This window comes from Embiotoca jacksoni, unplaced genomic scaffold (assembly GCF_022577435.1).
Source record: "Embiotoca jacksoni isolate LCO1_2020_lvr unplaced genomic scaffold, fEmbJac1.0.p SCAF_113, whole genome shotgun sequence".
Taxonomy (NCBI): domain Eukaryota; kingdom Metazoa; phylum Chordata; class Actinopteri; family Embiotocidae; genus Embiotoca; species Embiotoca jacksoni.
Window position 1 is genome coordinate 279,980 of NW_027185245.1, and position 19,129 is coordinate 299,108.

The 19,129-nt window shown below is 42.1% G+C and overlaps 3 protein-coding genes across 4 annotated transcripts; 1 reads left to right on the top strand and 2 right to left on the bottom strand.

Annotated features, from left to right (window-relative positions):
* The first annotated feature begins 1,252 nt into the window (after positions 1 to 1,252).
* aqp8b (aquaporin 8b) lies at positions 1,253 to 2,909 on the top strand. The gene is made up of 5 exons (XM_069143701.1): positions 1,253 to 1,509; positions 1,852 to 1,978; positions 2,102 to 2,316; positions 2,609 to 2,743; positions 2,859 to 2,909. The coding sequence occupies exons 1-5, from the start codon at positions 1,253 to 1,255 to the stop codon at positions 2,899 to 2,901; spliced, it is 777 nt and encodes a 258-aa protein (XP_068999802.1). The 3' UTR covers positions 2,902 to 2,909.
* A 2,165-nt stretch (positions 2,910 to 5,074) lies between these two features.
* Positions 5,075 to 12,293, bottom strand: LOC138194745 (meteorin-like protein). The gene is made up of 4 exons (XM_069143704.1): positions 12,199 to 12,293; positions 8,328 to 8,737; positions 6,976 to 7,035; positions 5,075 to 6,415 (listed from the first exon to the last, which is right to left on the bottom strand). The coding sequence occupies exons 1-4, from the start codon at positions 12,282 to 12,284 to the stop codon at positions 6,087 to 6,089; spliced, it is 885 nt and encodes a 294-aa protein (XP_068999805.1). The 5' UTR covers positions 12,285 to 12,293; the 3' UTR covers positions 5,075 to 6,086.
* A 2,190-nt stretch (positions 12,294 to 14,483) lies between these two features.
* cbx8a (chromobox homolog 8a (Pc class homolog, Drosophila)) lies at positions 14,484 to 18,167 on the bottom strand. Of its 2 annotated transcripts, XM_069143742.1 has the most exons (5): positions 17,950 to 18,166; positions 17,773 to 17,816; positions 17,215 to 17,280; positions 16,841 to 16,907; positions 14,486 to 16,358 (listed from the first exon to the last, which is right to left on the bottom strand). In XM_069143742.1, the coding sequence occupies exons 1-5, from the start codon at positions 18,016 to 18,018 to the stop codon at positions 15,498 to 15,500; spliced, it is 1,107 nt and encodes a 368-aa protein (XP_068999843.1). In that variant the 5' UTR covers positions 18,019 to 18,166; the 3' UTR covers positions 14,486 to 15,497. The 2 variants fall into 2 exon arrangements, with proteins under 2 accessions (XP_068999844.1, XP_068999843.1); XM_069143743.1 differs by lacking the exon at positions 17,215 to 17,280 and having other exon boundaries at positions 14,484 to 16,358; positions 17,950 to 18,167.
* Positions 18,168 to 19,129: the final 962 nt, after the last annotated feature.

Consider the following 19,129-nt stretch of genomic DNA (forward strand, 5'->3'; position numbering starts at 1 on the left):
ATTCCAGATCTTGTATATCTTGTTATAGAGTTCGTAACATTTATAATAGTCATATAGGCCTGTAATCTGTTGTAATAATCTATTTTCCAGTGAAAGGGCACAGCTCCGATTTACCTGCAGGAGCCTATGCGTTGCTGAAATAAGCAGAATTGAATTGTTATTCACTATTTTTTTCGTTGGGTGTAGCTGTACTAATGTGTTGCCCAGGTATAAAGGTAGGAAGCTCACGGCTGTCAGGTGGTTTGACCCCGGAAGGTTAAAGTTGGTTTTTGACCTGGTTTGGCGCTAAATGTTTGTATGTCGTAGGAGGCCGCGATGCACCTTGAGACTGGACGCCAAACCGCCTTAAAACGACAAGGAAAAGTAGTTTTACATGTCGCGCTCTTAGTTGTGCGCTGGTTTATTCCGGGAAAGTGGACATCTATGCACTGTGGAAACAATAAAGAGGAGGATTTTCATTCTGCAAACAGAGGAGCAGGATGCAGATTTCTTTTGGCTTATGTTTTGATGCTTTTAACGGTTTTATGCGAAGCACTTTGAATTGCCTTGTTGTGTGTTATACAAATAAGCTCGCTTTGCCTTAAAGTCATCCTTTGCTCCATTAAATTCAGTGTTTATGTTCCCTGTAGCAATGAAAGGAGTTGGTGAGTATTTGTCAATATCTCCACCCAACCTCACAATCTGTTCTTTGTACTACAGAATTACTCTCATGTGAGCAGTAGCAATTCTTAAATAATGTTTTTTTTTTTTTTTTTTGTAAGAGTGATTAATAAATGCGTGAAATCTGCTGTATCATGAAATTATGCATTTTAACTTTAGTAATCTGAGGTAAACATTTAGCAACCATTCTCGTATGTATCCTTCGCCAGGCTGTTTTTAAGTTACTAAATTTGCTGTTTTCTGTTCTTATAACTAACAAGTAGCCTTCATATTCGGTGCCGTGGACCCTGCTCTGTGTCATGGAAAGGTAGCTTATGAAAACATGTTAATGTAACCTCGCAGTACCTTATCTCAATCATTGACTAAAACTTGCTGATCTTTGAACTAGTTTCAAACTTTTTCTGCGAACACATGAAATATTTACCGAGTGCCCTCCTGTCGTGAGAAGGCATGCGGTGATGTCTTTGATTAATGAGAAAAAGGAGTCCATGAGTGGTCAGAGGAGCAGACTTTAACCCTGCACACCGCTGCAGATGAGATTCACCGTCATGGAGATATTTGTGAGCGCAGTCAGTGTCACTGAAGACTCATCATGGCTGATGAGAAGATGGAGATGACTGAGGCTGGGGTCACTCTGATGACTTCAGAGTCTAAGCAGCTTCCAGCCAGACCTCCAAACAAATTTGAGAGGTTATATCAGCCCTGTCTGGGCGAGTTGGTGGGAACTACCTTCTTTGTGTTCATCGGGTGCGTGTCGGTCATAGAGAATGAGTCAGCGGGGAGGCTTCAGCCCGCTCTGGTGCACGGCCTGGCTGTGGCTGTCATTGTGGCTTGCATGGCTGAAATCAGGTGAGGATCATCTTTAATGTCCTTTTGAAAAATGAAATATGCACAGTTTTATCTGCCATGAGTAGAATTTTCTCCTGTTTGTTGGATGTACAAATAAAGTCTTTTTCGGGCAATGTTACTAACCAGTGCCACATAATATAAACCCTTTTATAGCCAGGGTTATAGTAAATAAATCACTCATGACTAATTATAGGATTCAGTTGGTTAAACTACTCCTGGGCTGTGAATAAAGTCCCAGATCTGTGAATTTTGTATCACTGTTATAAAAGTTTCAAGTTTGGAGACAATATTGTTTTAAGTTTTCTCTATTTTTTTTTATTTTTTATTTTTTTGCCTCCTCAGCGGCTCCCATTTCAACCCTGCATTCACCCTGGCCATCTATCTGTGTGGAGGCATGGAGCTGAATATGGTGGCTCCGTATCTGGCATGTCAGCTGGTTGGAGGGGTGCTCGGAGCTGCTATGGCAAAGGTGAACCTGTCACATTTGTGTGTTATTTTTTTATTTTTTTTTTAAACAAATCTTTGTCTGTCATCTTTGTACATAAGTTACCCCTCTTCCCAGCTGATTTATATGCGTGACTGCTGCCAACAGTTGATGACCTCCAGTGAAAACTACGCAAAGGTCCATGGTGCTGCGTTTGATCTGCTGCAGTCAGACAGTCAAATAGGACGCGCTGTGTTTGGAGAGATCGCCATGACGTGCCTGGTCACCATGGTGGTGCTGCTGGGAGCTCTGAACCCCAAGACCAGAAACCCCATGGTGCCTTTTATGGTGGGCTGCACTGTTATCAGCATCATCCTCGCTGGGTGAGTCATTTTTACAATGAAGTGCAACGGTTTTTGGTATGAGGGACATTTTTGTGTAAAATTCTTTATTTGGATGACATAATTTACTGTAGATGCATTCATGGCATTTTACATGTTTGTTCAAATGTATGTTTTAAAATCGTTCATCACATTTCCAATTTGATCTCGGATAGGATCATTGGATGTTGTTTATCTGTAGCAGATTCCCTCCTGAAAACTATAAAAGATTATTTCTTTTCACATTTATAGCATCATTTTCTTCACTAATAATGGAAACATCCTGTTTTATCAGAGGGGGTATATCGGGCGCTTGCCTGAACCCAGCCAGAGCCTTCGGTCCAGCTTTAGTGAGCAACTACTGGATTTATCACTGGGTCTGCTGGGTCGGGCCCATTATAGGAGCTTTAATAGCAGCTTCATTGGTTCGGTGAGTGTAACATCTAAATTTACAATACGAATGCAGTAATCGAAGTATTGATTGAATGTATACATATTAAAGATTCATTACTGACTGAAAACACTAACCTGTTGTTTTTTTTTAGATTTCTTCTTGGAGACAGAAAGATTCGACTCATTTTGACATAAGATTACAAGTACATCATAAATCACAGTGTCTGCATCTCCTTAAGTAATATCTTCCTTCTTTAATGCCACCACAATATTTTCATGTGCGATTAGATTTTGTTAAATACAATAAAATTCTAGTTTTTATACAATCAAAGATTCTTGTTTTTTTTGTCGCCATATTCTGTGTAACTTGTTTTTTTTTTTTAATTCTCTGCAAATGTTGCAGTTTGATGAATATAAAACAAAACTTAAAATACAAAATTATGCTGAAAGCTTACAGGTTAATTCAATATCATACTGGTACTGTCACTAAAGTTAAAGTCAAACAGAGTCTTAGGTGATTACTAAACTGAGTTAACTCGTCTCTCTGTCCAAACGAGGAAAGAAATCTAAAAGTAGGACAAGTTGTTTGTCTGGAGATCAGGCATTGATTTGTATGTTGAACTTTTCACTTTCTCATTCAGAGGAATACATTCTTCTCATGTCATTGTAATACCTTGATTCTGTGTGTCATTTAAAACAACAAGGACATTATACAAATCTAATGTTCAGGCAGGTGCAGGACTGATGACAATTACAAGTAGACCTTTAGAAAAGCTCTCAAACACCCCACCTTTAGAATTGAGAGGAATATTTTTCTTCTTTTTTTTTTTCTTCTTTTTTTTTTTTAAAGGCTTTAGTCAAAATTCAATTACTTCACATTTGCAACCACAAATGCTGCCCACTTTTAAAAGGAGACCAAATGGCAACCTTTTCAAAACCAGGAGACATCTCTGCCTCAGCTTTGTGCTCCAGCTCCGCTGTCCCTGGTCTCTATAGCAGGAGCAGTGAATGCCTGCTCAACACTGGAGGGTATCATGCTGTTTCCATATTGTACCCCTGGGCCTCCCCGCAGCAGTGGCCCACATGGGAAAGCAGGCCAGGCGGTGGGATAAACCAATTACCCCCCAGTCTGGGTGGACTCCTGCCGGTGCACCATGCAGCAGCTCGGGGCCGAGCCCTCCTAGCGCTGGATCCCCATGAGAGCCTGTTGAAATAGCCAGAGATGAGGATTGTGTGTTCTCAAAGCCTGCAGAGAGACTATATATTTTGCTTGGAAATTTGACATGGTGGCCCCCTGGGACAATGTTGAGGGAGGAGAGTTCAAGCTGGAGAAACATTTGTGGACTGCTTGAATTTTTTTTTTTTTTTTAGCAACGATTTTCAAAATACTACATTTTTTATAACCTTTAACCATGTGTTTCATACACTGGCAGGAAATGCTTTTTATTTGAAAAAATATTTTCGTACTTTTTCCATTGGTCTAAAACTGTGCCAGCAGAAGAATAATTATTTGTGGCTAAAAATACACATAAGATCAACAAAATGTATCCTCATTGTGTCACGGATACATTTTTTGAGTCTGAGCACACGTTAAATCTAAGTTGCTTGTCTGAAAACATGTTTTATCTGAAGCAGATCCAACAGTAGTGATTAAAAGAAATGCGAACTATGATGTGAAACAGCAGAAATACGAGAAAAGAATTTGTGGATGGAGTTAAGAGTAAAAATCTGCCCTCCTCTGGCGTCTTGGATTCATGAGCCCTGATGGTTTCTAGATGACAGCAGCCGTGACAATGGTCATTATGTCTGCCAGAGGCCTTGTCACTGCGGGGCCATTGTGTGAGCCCCATTCACCACACAGTCATTTACACTTTCATTGGCAGCTATTTAGTCCTCATAAAAAGTTCAACACACCAATTTGTGAGCCCTGCTCAGCCAAGGAGAAGTGTGGAAAGGGCTCAGAAAGCAGTTGCTTTAAAAGTCAATTAATTGTTCCCTTCTCTTGGTAGGGGCTGAGGGGGAGGATCCCCGGGCTTTAGGGGCCTGGCATCTGTCCATTCATCTTCTTGGGCCGTGATGCAGAGGCCACACAACTCACAAGTGATTCAGTTTGCTCAGAGCTGTTTCCATCTAAGGAAATTCGGATTTTCATTTTGTGGAAGGGCTGTTTTATCATCATAAGAGTCTGATTACTGAGGAAAAGATGTGATGAACAAGGACGAAGTATGCTTGTAGAACTCTTCAGCATTAAATCCCTTTCTCCTCGAAAACCAGAGATTATGATGCATATGACGAGAAACGGGGGCGTGAATTCATTTAAGCCATGACAAAGCCACCGATCAAAAAGAGGACAGAGTCTTAAAGGGGCCAAGATCATATTCGTTTTATTCAGTGTTCATTCAGATCAGTTCAGTTCTAATCAGTTCAATATCACACAGCTATGAACTGACCACAAAATAGAAAATACAAAACATTTATATAACAGTATTTGAACATATTATGAACAGTAAATTTGTGAAGAAATCCGATTCCTCAAACCACATCTTTGGAGTTTGTTTGGAGTTTATTAGGGCAAGCAAAAGAAAAGACAAATGAGGACATCAAAATGGACTAGAAGTTTGCCTTGTACATGTTACCTTCTTCTTGTTTAGCTGAGAGGGTTAAAATATTGAGTCAAGCTGATGAAAGAGCGCAAGAGAGACATGTAGACTATTTGATTTATTTTGTCCAATCAAAGCTAAGCTATGTTTTTACCAAAAAGTCTGTTACTAAAAGATTTCATGCAGCCACATTTTCCAGTGGCAATAAATGTGATCACTACAGTGGACTTTTCAGTATGTCCAACAAATTATTTTGAATTATAAGCATTTTAATACTGAATTGGAAACAAAGAAGTAGAGTTCAAATGCCTCGTACAGTTTGCAACACATACAAATTATACAAACCTAATATTTTTGAAATTTTCTATTTTCTAGTCTATTCACCAAGACAAAGTGGTGATAATAAATGGCTGTGCTTCAGTCTTCCCTCCCACCTCAGTTCAGAGGGCAATTGTCACACAGAGCCAGCAAAGTGAACAACAGTCGATGCAGGGAGAGGCACAAAAAGAGAGCAGCAACCCAACCCCTCCCTAGTCTCCCAGGAGCGAGGGCAGTGATGGGAGAGAGACAAAGGCTGGCCCTCTCTGAGCCTCAGTGCAGGAGGCCCTGCTGTTTGCCCCCGCTCTGCTCCTCCAAACCTGTTTTTCACCACCAGCATTTTCAGTCCCTTCGCCCCTGCTGGTGGCGGTGGATGCCACCCCTCGCTGGCACATGACAGCATTACAGAGATCCCACAGTTGCTGCCTGTTGAGCTCATTACTGCCAGACCGAAACACGCCCTCAGTCCAAAGGGAAGTCGCAGGAGTTCCGACGAGCCGTCCGGGCGTCGTGGTAGACAGACAGGAAGTTTTTGTACCGCGGGGCACACCCTAACCAGGCTTCCCCGAAGTGCTCCGAGCCTGTGAAGAGGAACTCCCCATCCCCAGGCTTCACATGGCACTGCAGGAGTGTGTGGATGTGTCCCGACCAGGACAGAGATGACCGAGGTGGACCCACTTGTTGTTCAAACACTCCACTGCGCTGCCAGTACACCCTCCCTGCCGACACCTCCACCAATGATGTCTGACGTTTAGAGTTGTGGGACACGTTCTTGATGTAGCCTCGAACCACTGAAAGAACAAGGAAGCAGAAACACATCTGTACACTAAGCATTAAGAAAATCACATGAAAACTGTTTTGTTGAGAAATTCTCATGAAATCTTTGAACTTTTCCAACATGTCCTTTACTTTTCTCTCTCGTGCCATTTATATGCTGTTCATCTGCATTCCCTCTTAAAATGGCCTTTGACACGAAAGCGCTGGTATCAAACTTAAAAGCTTCTGCTCTGCTGCTGTCAACAAGTCAAAACAACAGGTCCCAACCATTAAGCAGATCTTTGACATTTGTTTGAATTCCTCTACACTGAGCTGCTGAAAAATCAGTTTGTTTGTGACTCATTAATATTTAAGTACTGTAGCAGCAGCGGGAGCTTCGCAAAAGTCAGAAAGAATATGATTAATATGGTAGTAGCTTGTAGAGCAGGGCTATTCAATCTCTGCCTGTTTGTAATTTTCTATTGCAGGAAGATGCCTGTTTGGGGGTCCTCTAGCCCCCTGTGATCTTCCTATCCGGCCCTCTTGCTATTGAGTTTTAATAGCCCTGTTGTAGAGTTAAATTATATATACCCACCAAAGTCACTGTTGCAGATGGCCATGAGAAGTTCAGTGTCATTGCAGGGTCGGCATGAATCTGTGGAGAAAATCAGAACAGAAAATTAGGAAGTTGTTGTTTTCCATGTAGTTTATTATTAGAGATGAAATCCTGATTCATATCTCTAATCTGATGTTTTTTGTTTTTTTTTACCTAACCCACTTTTCTGCATCAATCATGTCCTCAATAGTTAACTATCGCTCTCAAACCGTGCATGATGCAAAGTATGGCTGACAGTGACTGACACTCTTCCTCCCCACCACTTCACTCACCTAAAGTCTGACCCATGCGCATACCAGCGCAGTTCATCTCTCCTCACAACACAGACTGAAGGAACCGGGGGTGAGATGAAGGAATGCTGCCCCTGTGTTTGTGCTCCTTTTAAGTGTTCTATCCACCACACCGCCTACAGACCAAAACCCGGACTAGTCTTGACCCCGTGTTTGACTCGTATTGTATCTACCTAATTGAATGACCCAGTGCCAACGCGGGACATTGCAGGAGTCAAATACTTTACCAGACTGCCAATGCAGAAAAGATAAACCAGCAGCTGTCTATTATGGACACATAATGACATCATCACATTGGGAGAGGCCCGCACACATGGATAAATCCTAATAAACAGACACGCACAATGATAAGGCATTTGTGGAATCTGCGAAGTATTTGCAGTCTCAATTCAGGCCCCTTGGCCTGGTGCCCTCCAGCCACCCTGTGATCTGCTCCGTCCCCTCTGCTTTGTCTGCTGATGGAGACCAGACAACCAGACAAAACACAAGACTGACCAGCAGCTGCATGCTCCAGTCAGCAAGACAGGAGTCCGTAATAAAATAACCTCCACTTTTTAAAGATTTTTAGTGGTCAGCAAGTCTTTATAACACATCGCTGAATCAGCAGTTTGAACTGCCTGCAAAAAGAACAGTTTTTGCAACACATGGCTTTTAAACTTTTTGGTGACATTTTCTGATCAAACACCCCGTTTGTATAATTTGTTACTAATATATTTATTAATGGTTGATAAATGATTTACTAAAGCTTGTAGATCAATTGTAAATCATAAGAACAAAGAGGTTATATCATCCAATGAGTCAAAGCGATTTTTCGAGACCTAAAAGTCCAAAAGTTGGTCTTGTTAAAGCTTGTAGCGAGTCATGGAAAGAAACAAGTGCTGCACTTACAAATGTATTACGCTTGATTTAGAAGCTATTCGCATTTTACGCTGCTTTATACTGTACAACTTTGAAATGTGGTGCAGTAGTAAAAGTGTTTTTTACTCCACCATATATTTAGCTGACAAGTGGTGATTGATGTACCAAAAAGAGTTTGCTCACTCTGCAGGCCGCCGTGGCCATGGTTGGGTGCAGCACTGCTGTTGCCCAGCAGTTCATATCTGAAGCCCATCGTGCGTCTGCTCCAGTGTCCGTCAATCTGTGGGCTCGCCTGGATGTAGATCGCGGGCCTGTGCGGTCCATCTACCCGGAAACAGAATAGCTTCTGCTGCTCGGGACGCCCGTCCCCCGTCACCAGCAGCTCCAGCCGCCCGGCTCGTTCAATGAAGACGCTGGCTCCACCGAAGGAGGGAGATGGTTTGATGCAGGCGGTGGTGCGCTGGGAGGAGGACAGGTTTGGCTCCAGTACCACCCTGAGGGCCTGACCCGGGTAGACCCACCTCACCGAGCCCTCTGTGCACCGGAGCCGCACCTGGAGCACAATCCTGGAGTCCAGGCCAGCTGCAAAACCGCTGGACCCAACGAGATAAATGATGATTTCGGAAATTTGAATTATGACATGGATAGTATCGTTACTAATCAATCTCTCCAGGATTGCGAGGATTTTTTGTTTTTTTTATTGTTATGTAAAAAAATGCTTGATTTTTTTGGTGGATTTTCTCAAAAATTTCGATGTAATTTGATGTAAACTCAGATACTCCTGGAATTAAAGAGGATGTGACAAGTTAAAACATTTAGTTCTCATTCATGTTAAAAGGCCTATCCCTGACAGTATTCAGCTTCTAGTCTCAGAACAGAGCTTCAGCTACTCTGTCTGCTGCCGGTGAAGCTGGGGTTATATTAGTTGTTGTTTGGACTTTAACTGCTGCTGTGCTGTGGTTGAGGCTGTAGTGTTATGGATATTTTTAGATGTTACTATTTGAATTTGCGATGCTTCTATGACAGTATGGGTTACAACCATTAAAAACGAATGTGTCCAGGCGGTAATCGTAAAAAAATCAAGGAAAGAAGTCAGTTTCTCATTCCTAGCTTTCAATTCTGTGTTTAAGGGGCAGGTTAAGGTTAATGATTTTGAGCTCTGAGCTACACAGTTTATGATAATCTAGTCCAGGTTCGACCCGTCCATGTACAGTAGTTTTAGATCTGGACCAGGACCAATGTGGTCTAGATGTGTAAAATACAGTTGGTGTATTCTACCTTTCTTTCCTACTGGTCTATTATATCCTGCTATCTAATTGGTCTATTCTATCCTTCTGTCTGATTGGTCTATTTAAACTAGCATTCTGATGGGTCTATTCTACCCTACTATCTGATTGGTCTATTTTAACTAGCATTCTAATTGGTCCATTCTATCATGCTTTCCTATTGGTCTATTCTATTATGCTATCTGATTGATCTATTTAAATTAGCATTTAAATTTGTCTATTCTATCCTGCTGTCTGATTGGTCCATTTAAAGCATTCTAATGGGTCTATTCACACACATCATGCAATGTTGTAAGTCCAAAATGCATCACTTTAAGTCAGCCCTGTGCCACATAAAGTTGAATGCACCTAGTCTGGGACTGTTAAAATAGAATAAGACTACATCAGCTGTCAAAATAAGAGCTTTAGATGATGTTTAATTCGAGTTAATTCAACACACAGGCCTACTTTATTCACAAAAACAAAGTGCAGTCTCTTACAACTTGACATATGTATACATTTTCTGTAGCATACAGTAATATGTAATCACTTCCATTGGTTAAGAACATTTAATTAGAAAGTTTTATTGTGAAGGCCACGTTTTCCGCAAACCCTGCCACTTATGGTATTTCTGCTGGTTCTGGTTTGCTCCAGTGCACAGTTTGTTTTAGTAAGGAGATGAGAGGAGGAGAACTGTAATGATTTTGATGTCATACCAAATGTGAAAAAAAGTCATACTTTGGACAACATGCCATGTATGACTTTTTTTTTTAGCACATTTTGGACGACATTAAAGAAGTATGACTTTTTTGTGCTATTTCTGACGACATGCTATAATTTTGACTTTCGTTCAAGTTATGGAAGCCAGCATAGTTGTGCAGTTGTCAGTGTTGTCGTCTCGCAGTCTAAAGGTACAGTGTTCGATTCCCGCCTGGGGCTGTCTATGTAGAATTTGCATGTTCCTACAAAACTAATAACCTAAAAGTAAAGGTTGTCGTCCATAATATGGATGACTAACTTATGCATGTAGTCCATAATGTGAAACATTACATTCAAGCAGGAACATGCAATCCTCCACACACAAAGTTCCAGGCCCCCTATCAAACCCAGAACCTCCTGATTATGAGATGACAACGCTGGCTTGGAACTGCACCATTTTGCTGCCTTTATTGCATGTTTGTCTGACTTATATGACTTTTAAACATGTTGTGGAAGAGCGCTCAATGGTGCAGTGGTTAGAGTTGTTGCCTCCCAGTCAGAAAATTCCAGGTTCGCGACTCGCCCTGGAAAGGATGACATTAACATCTAAGATGAAAAGCCACATCAAGGGCAAGAATCAAACCTGGAACCTTCTGACTGGGAGTCAGCAACGCTAACCACTACACCACCATGCTGTCTTCAATAATATATTTAAAAGTTATATAAGTCAGACAAACATGCAATAAAGGCAGCAAAATGGTGCAGTTCCAAGACAGCATTGTCATCTCACGATCAGGAAGTACTCGGTTCGATAAGGGGCTTGGAACTCTGTCTGTGGAGGATTGCATGTTCTTGCTTGTAGTGTGACTTTGTCATGTTTACGACTACATACGTGATATTTATTTTACATCATGGACTACATGCATAAGTTAGTCATCCGTATTTTACTTTTAGGTTTTTACTTATGCAGGAACATGCAAATTCCACATAGAATGTCCCAGGCGGGAATTGAAAGGCAGCACAATTTTGCAGTTGTTAGCGTTGTCATCTCACAGTCAGGAAGTACTCGATAGGGGGCGTCCGAAATATGATTAAAAAAAAAGTTATACTATAGCATGTCGTCACAAATATGAAATAAAAGTGTGACGTGCGAATCGCCAAAAATGGCGACTAAATTAAAAATGGCGGACTTCATGTTACGTTTAACCCTCCTGTTGTCCTCGGGTCAAAATGACCCGCAGCTGTGTTCAACCAAGTTCTATTTTATTTCTATATTTTTATATTTTTTTGAGATCATTGGTCATCATTCTTTAAAGAAACCCTCACAGCCTCCTTGTCACCAATGATCCCAAAAAATATGAAAATAAAATAGAACTTGGTTGAACACAGCCGCGGGTCATTTTGACCCGAGGACAACAGGAGGGTTAAGTCTTAGTGCCAGGAGACTTTTTTTTTTTTAGATGTAGGTATGATCTAAATGACCACCGAATTTCATGCATGAAGGTGAAACTAGGTGCCGTACCTGCAGTTTAGGGGGCGCTAGTGAGCCATTTGGCCACGCCCAGTCTCTAAACCACTACTGTAAGTCAATTTTCGCTATGACTGACGCGGGTTCAAAGTGTCATGAGTTTTTAAGTAGGTTAGGTTAGGTTAGGGAGTTACTTTATTAATCCCCGAGGAGACATTTTTTCGTATGTTAAAGCCTCCAAAAAGGCGATTAAGCTTAAGGAACGAGAATAATAGGGAACAAGAATTCCTTGAATTCTTTAAATCGTCATAAGGGCTATCGCACCATTAGGTGCTCGGGCCCTAATGACTCGATTTACGTCTAAATTATCTGCACTTCTTTTTTATATATATATATATATATATATATATTTAAAAAGAAGCGAGTACAAAGGTACAACCTGTAACCTATTTAATATAATTTTTTAATTGGTCTATAAAGCGTGTAGGCTGAAATGAATTCATTAAACATTTACATCCGTTATAGTCACAGCTTTAAACCCCTCAAAAATACCACTTTTAAATCAATAATTTACCTGTCGAAAAGTTGCCTAGACGATGCTGAAATGAGAAAAGCTTCTTACCCTCCGGTCCAGCTGCACAGATCAGCGGCGCAGTGGTGAAACCGAAGAGCCACAAAACACACCCAGAGAATCACATTTGGCAACATCTCGCACACACAAGAGCGAGAATCCCAAAAGAAGCGGAACGCAGAGCATAGCTACAGAGTATGACCTTGTCCGCGAAGAACCAGAGTACACGCGTCCTGCTGCAGCTCGGTTTAATGTGACTGATGCTTCTGAAAGGGAAAGACGCCTCTCTCTCTCTCTCTCTCTCTCTCTCTCTCTCTGACACACACACACACACACACACACGCATACGCAGACACACACTCCACACACTCTCTCAGGCTCTAATTAGGGCTGATCCAGTTGTTGGGGACTGCTGGCCTCTGCAGTTCTTTGTCTTTGCTCTCTAAAGAGACAAATCACGTTGAAAGAATTCAGCCATCTGTTGACATCAGTGCGCCTTTTCTGCTCAGTAATTCACTCCCTCCTAAAGACCGACCGGGGTTTATTATTTAACATTTACTGGAATCATTGAACTATACTCGGCTCTTCATCCCTTACAGTTTAAATTTCTTTAAATTGTTTGTTTGTTTTTCTTTAAAATTACAAAAAAATCATCAAGTGGGAAACGCCTCATGTCATATCACGGATTGCGTTAAGAAGAACATGATTTCTAAAATGAGATGAAAATTTAAAAAAAATTTAAAAAAACGAAGGAGTAAAAATAGTGTTTCGGTTCTTGAGCTTCATCTAGTGGCAGTACGATGGCAACGCACAGCCTCCTCACATCTGGAAGGCAAATTCTGCTGCAGGCTCTCGTGTGCCGAAGTAACCCAACTTGGTGTTGGTCACAATGTGTAACTCGGCGACCTTTACTATGGTGCGTGTGTACAAAGACTCAATGCGTCACTGGCTTTCATCGATGATTAATCCTCTAAGGATGAGCAGTTTGGCTTAATTTTTTACCTGCAGGGTCTTTGTGCGGGAAAATAATTTGGCACCTTTTCAAGGTCTTGCTGGTGGCGACATCTTGTGGAGGTGAACCCTGTGGAGCGGAACAGTGCAGACCTCTGAGGGCTGGTGGCAGCCTCTCTCTCACGGTTAGATTATAACGGCCCCGTGGGGCCGATCAGAGGGTGGAGGTTTTGGATGCGTATGTCGTTGAGTAAATTGCACTCATATGGAGAATCCGGCCAGATGTTTTCTCAGCTGCTGGAGACATAACATCTGAAAATATGGGCAAATCTAATCACATTTGTCATCACGAGACTGGAATTGCACCGAGTACTGATTACTGACAATTTGATTAAGTGTATGAGGCACTAATTGTAAAGTAGTCTATTTGTTTGTCTCTTTTTTTTTTCTTCTTCTTTTTTTTTTAAATACGTTTCTAGAAAATTGTGCGTCACTTTTATTTCCCGTATGGACATTAGTCTGTAAACAGCTTCCTTTCAAATTAAAATGACCGTTTGCGAGCTAAAAAAAAAAACAACTAAACAGAGTCCTTTTACCGGACGGTCAGATTGGGTCATGTGTCACTGGGGGACAAAGCAAAGTGAAATGAATGGAGGCTTTGTACCTGAAAGAAACGGCCTCTTATTGAGCCTGGATCCTTCATATAGCTACAGTAGGCCTAATGGACCAAAGTGATGCATGTCATTAAGTGGAAAAAATCATGGTCTCTTTGTGATCTTAAAGTGTCCTCTAAAAACACAGTTTGACGCATTAAAAAAAGGGGAAATTAAATTATTGCTGGGTCTCTGATTTGCTGGGTTTTTATTAAACACGCCTTCAGCCAAAAGGACACGGGGTCGCACTCTGCGGTTCAGCCCGCGGGCTCTGTACTCTGATAGTAAAACAGCTAAATGGCTTAGTAGTGACAATTAAGTAATCCTTTTACATTCATTTAGTGCGTTTTGGTTGCGTAATAATTATAAAAAAAAATATATAAAAAACTGTTAAAACTAACTGCGCTATAGACTCGCTATCAGCTTTAAGGGCCTGACGCGACCTTTTGGAGTCACTGCGCGTTAGTGATGGTGACGATGAAGAAGATAATAGCGCTGGTAAGGAAACAAAAAGAAAATGTTGGTTTTATATTGTTATTAGGTTCACTAAAGCTCCAAAGTTCTGTTTTAATTCTCATGAGATGTATTCCACCGACTGAAATTCCTGCTTTTAATTCCAATTATTGTAAAAGTAAAATACATTTCAGTGTCTCTTCAGGTTGAGATCAGTCCTTCAAGTGCTTGAAATGAAGCGGAGGGGTCACGGAAACATTTCACTTTTTGTCAAGTAAAAAAAAAAAGTTTAAGTGTATGTGTGGGCAAAAGTGCTGCCCTAAAAAAAATATAGTTAATATGAAATAGTCTATTTAAAAAAAAATGATAAACATTTTTGAAGCGTTCTTGTTTTTCTCCTGCACGATGCCCTTCTGTTCCTTTAATTGTTGTAGAATAAGTAATGCAGATTAAAACTTCCAGAAGGAAATTGTGACCACTTTTTTTTTTAATGGGAGTTCTGCAGAGAAACTTGTAAAGCCCGTCTCCCGCAGGTTTCCAACGGCTACAAAAACATGTAATGAAATGTTCCATCAAGCATAAAAAGGATTAGGCCTTAGACTAGTCTTAAATGAGATGCAAAAAGAAATGCATACAAAATCTTTTTTTTTTTTTTTTTTTTTTTTTGCAAGGTCCTGCAAATATGCTGAAGGTTTCTCATACAGATCACTTTCCGAAACTTTTCTTTTCTGGTATAATCCTGCTTTCTAAAAAGCCTAATAATTATTGTTGGTAAATAAAAACAAAATGGATATAATTATTTCAACCTCTTACCCCGAAGCCTCTCTACGCATGGCGTTTCTGGTCAACACCAGCAGTGAAGAAGAGCGCAGAGACAAGTGAAAATTGTGTTACATTTCATCCTCACTTTGTCATAAATGAAACCCCATAATAGATCCTGTTTTATTTGGGACCCTCCGTCAGAGTACGTTCTCACAGAAGACTGCGGCGTAAATTCCACAAAGCCAGTGATCGGATGAGGTTGTTCACACTTGGAAGAGTTTCTGGAAACGATGACAAAAACAGTCTGGACGATCTCAACACGACATAGGAGCAAAAGGATCAACGACACCGCCTCCTAAACTTACAACGTGACTTTCATTTTTTTTTTTTTTTTTTTTTATTTTCTCAGCAGCGTATTAAATATTTGTAGATATGTACACGTTACATAGAAAAAAATATAGGCTGGTATTACAGTGGGCTTGTGTGTTAGTAGCTCGTTCAACAATGACCTCTGAACTACACGTGAAATACTCATCTCTTATCTGTGAAAAAGCCTTTGTCCGTACTGCTCTCTCTGATAGTGACGGTCAGGAAGTTCATGGTGACGTCAGTCACGGTCACAGCGTCCAGGTTGGTGAGACACGGGGCCCAGGAGGAGTCTGGTCGCGCGGGTGATTCGTGGATGGGCTCGGGCCGTGAGGTGAGGACGACGGCGGGTCGCTCCCTCGGAGGACGGCACTCCTTCGCCCGAGGCCCCCGGTGCTCCGCGGGGTGCTTCGGCTTACCGGGCTGCCGAACGGACATCCCGCTCAGGCAATTAGTCCTGTGTTCCCGCTGACCGCCTTTACGGACGTCTGGACCGAGCCCGCAGGCGTAAGACAATCCCGCGCGTCTCTGCTGCTCGCTGCCGGGTTTGGGCGTTATCGTGGTCTTCTCCTGAAACCTCTTGGTCAGCTGGATGAGGCTGTGTTCTGACGTCTCTCCGTGACGATGCGGGTGCCGGGACAGCTTGGACACGCCGTGCGACTCCGGCTCCTCCGGCGCCCTGCTCCGTTTGGCGTCCGGTTCTGCCGACCTTCCCTCGTCCTCTCTTTCGTAATGCAAGAGCGCCTTCGGTTTGCGCCCTCTCTTTTTGGGGCACCGCGCGGGTTCTTGGGCCGTGAGAGCGGCCGGTGGACTCGGTCGGGCCATCCTCTCCGGCTCCGGTGGTCGGACGTGGACGCTCTCCCCTCTGTTGACCGCGCTCGGTGGGAAGATTGTGGGAACCACGGTGCGTAAACCCTCCCGGGCCCTCGGTGTTACGACGGGCTCCGGGATGGGGTAGGAAACCTGGATCCCTCTGGGAGCATCTCTTCTAAATTCATACGTCTTTTCTTTGGCTTTGGCTTTGGCCTGAGGACAAAGCAAATCATGCTTAAGAGGGGAGGTTTCCCCGGAGATGAAAATTAGGCGTTTCTTGAGGAAATGTAGAGGTTGAAGAGAAGCACTTGTTTGGTTTAAAGGGGTGTTCAAAGGCCTCGTGATAGAGTGGCTTTCTTTTCTAAAGACTTCAAGGCTATATGAAGAGGTAAATAAGTCTGATACGTAATCATTTATCCTACGTGTTATGGATTCTTAAAATGTTCAAGCCCTGTGCTCAACTTTACCTCATGAGAATCAAAGAGGTAAATGACAAATGTTCCTATTGGTTACAGTTGTCATTCCACTTGTTTTGAGTGAAACTGAACCACAGTACAACGGTTTCAAAATGTATGAGACCGTAGCTGCCAAATCACTGAAATGATTCACGTTCTGGACCATTTCTTGCACGTCTCAGAAAAACAAGAAAATAAAAAAGAGAAACCCGAGAAACGAGAATCAAAAGATTCACCCACCTTCAAGAGAAATGTCTCTGGTTTGGGTCCCCTCTTCTTCGGTCCAAACAGCTCCCTTTCTCGCTCCCTGATGAATAAAAAGAATGAAAAGAATCATCACAACCCGAAGCTTAATTATTTCTTATTAAGTCTTTAATTAAATCGGAAAATCACATTTTCCGTGTTCAGGGCCAAAGACAACGAGGCGACACTGAACACGTTTTGAATAGATTTTTTTTTTAGAAGAAGAAGAAGAAATAAGTTCAATTAAGAATCCAAACAATTTAAAGACTAAAATTTCGACCAAATAACTTGTTTAAAAGGACATTTTGTGATGCAGAGTGTCTTCTCCTTTTTGGCAGAGAAGGCCTACCGCTGCGCTGTCAAACCCTCACCTCTCCTCGAAGGCGGCGAAGAGGCGTGCATCCAGAATGTTCTCCTCCGGCTCCCAAGTGCTATACCTGTGTCACAACAACCGAGAGGACAGCTGTTTGGCACCATAGGTTGAGCAGATCACGCGTGAACGCGTGCTCACACGCGGTAATACTTTTTTTTTTTTCTTTCTTTCTTTCTTTCTTTCTTTCTTTCTTTCTTTTTTTTTTTTTTTTTTTTTTTTTATATCAAAGCAATCTTGCTGCGCGAAGCTGCAATTGCAGATGACGTAGCGGACAGTGGCGCATGGTGAACCCAGCCCTTGCTAAAGCTAGTGTGGACTGACAAAACAGCCCACCGGGCTGAGGCGCACACGTTTTCAACATCGGAGTGGTGCGCACAAGACACCGGACACACAACGGACTGCACGGCCGTACACAGAGCACATGAAAGGGATACCAAAAAAAAAAAAAAAAAAAAAAACATCCACAAGCTGCGTAACGAGAGACTCTGAGGTGGTGCAGTTGTACGAGCAGCCAGGATGGAGCGCTGTCCTTCACTGCCTCGGTTATTATACTCACTTCTGAGACCAGCCCTTCCATTTTACGAGGTATTCCCAACGACCCTGCAAAAACAGATCCGTGAAAGATTCGGGTTATCAGAGGTTTGCCTATCGGCCATGCACAAACACATGTTTGCGTAATAGGTGTGGAAGACACAGCCTGTGGGTGGAAAAAAAAAAAAGAAGCAGCGAATACCCGTCTGATTCGCCGTTTAATGATGGACTCAGCTGCGAAGACGCTCTCACCAACTGCCGAGAGCTCCATGATTCACACCTCCTTTATTTCTGTCTCTTTTATTATTTTTGGCTTCCCCTCGTCCTCTCCGGGTTGTTTAATTCCGTACATCCCATAATACGCAATCTGGAGAGGACGTCATCACGTCTTTTTCTGTTGCCAGGCACCGCAGTCGGTAGGACGGATCGCAGTGGAGCACATTGGCTCAGTTTGTTGCTACGTGCTCCGGGTTTCTGAGTGGAGGGGAGGAGTCCCGCTTGCTCTGGCTGCTGTACAGGAATGTCTGGCACCGGGGAGCAAGCGAAGTCAGAGGCTCCCGGAGCGGGTCCACTGACCCCCGAGATCGCTGAAGGGGTCCAAAGAGCCCCTACTACCAAAAAAAAAAATTTAAAAAAATAAAAAAAAAAAATCATGTTTTATTTCACTGGCATAAAAAAAAATAAAAAAATAAATCGAAATAAGTCAATGACGGAATTTGTTTAACAAAAGACAAACGTGATTTAAAAAGCAAAAACAAAAAAAACCCAAACCGCTCAATTATACAAAACATCTGTAAATATTATACATACAGAGTCATGAACGCTTCAGAAAAACAATTAAAACTTAAAATCTTCATAAATAGCTCACGCGTGCCTGCTTAAAATGTGTGCCCCGCAGGTCTTATTCGGCCTGAGTAACCCCCCCCAGACACACTTTGATGACCTAAAGCGTCGTCGTCAGTTATTTCAAATGATTTGTTTACTATAATCTGAGACAACACATTTAAGTAAACCTAGTTTCAGCAGCCTCGAGGTTCACTTGAATCTCAAAGGGGCCCACGCTGACCACGCTTACCTGTCAGTGTGCGCATTATTGCTGAATTGTGATTTGCACGGCGTCTGTCCTGAAACAGAAGACAGCCATCCTCTGGTCTGAGCTGCAGAAGCATAAAGATTGCTTTGGTGACACAATGAAGTTAAAAATTTAAAAAATAATAATACGTCAGTTCTTAAAAAATACGTTTGAGTAGGTGGCCTTTTAATCATTTTTTTCAGAGGCTATTTATTTTGTGACGCATAACGTTGACTGTAAAGCGCACGAACTGCAGCCAAATTGGAAGCACGTTTATTTCGATTTATTGGGCTTTAACTGACAAAAGAAA

Coding starts and splice junctions, on each gene's coding strand:
- aqp8b (XM_069143701.1), top strand. CDS start 1,253: ATGGCTGATGAGAAGATGGAGATGACTGAGGCTGGGGTCACTCTGATG. Junction 1,510..1,851: donor GCTTGCATGGCTGAAATCAG/GTGAGGATCATC, acceptor TTGCCTCCTCAG/CGGCTCCCATTTCAACCCTG. Junction 2,317..2,608: donor ATCAGCATCATCCTCGCTGG/GTGAGTCATTTT, acceptor CTGTTTTATCAG/AGGGGGTATATCGGGCGCTT.
- LOC138194745 (XM_069143704.1), bottom strand. CDS start 12,284: ATGTTGCCAAATGTGATTCTCTGGGTGTGTTTTGTGGCTCTTCGGTTT. Junction 8,738..12,198: donor CTGTGCAGCTGGACCGGAGG/GTAAGAAGCTTT, acceptor CGTTGGGTCCAG/CGGTTTTGCAGCTGGCCTGG. Junction 7,036..8,327: donor TGGCCACGGCGGCCTGCAGA/GTGAGCAAACTC, acceptor TTTTCTCCACAG/ATTCATGCCGACCCTGCAAT.
- cbx8a (XM_069143742.1), bottom strand. CDS start 18,018: ATGGAGCTCTCGGCAGTTGGTGAGAGCGTCTTCGCAGCTGAGTCCATC. Junction 17,281..17,772: donor TGGAAGGGCTGGTCTCAGAA/GTGAGTATAATA, acceptor GTTGTGACACAG/GTATAGCACTTGGGAGCCGG. Junction 16,359..16,840: donor CAGAGACATTTCTCTTGAAG/GTGGGTGAATCT, acceptor CTTTGTCCTCAG/GCCAAAGCCAAAGCCAAAGA.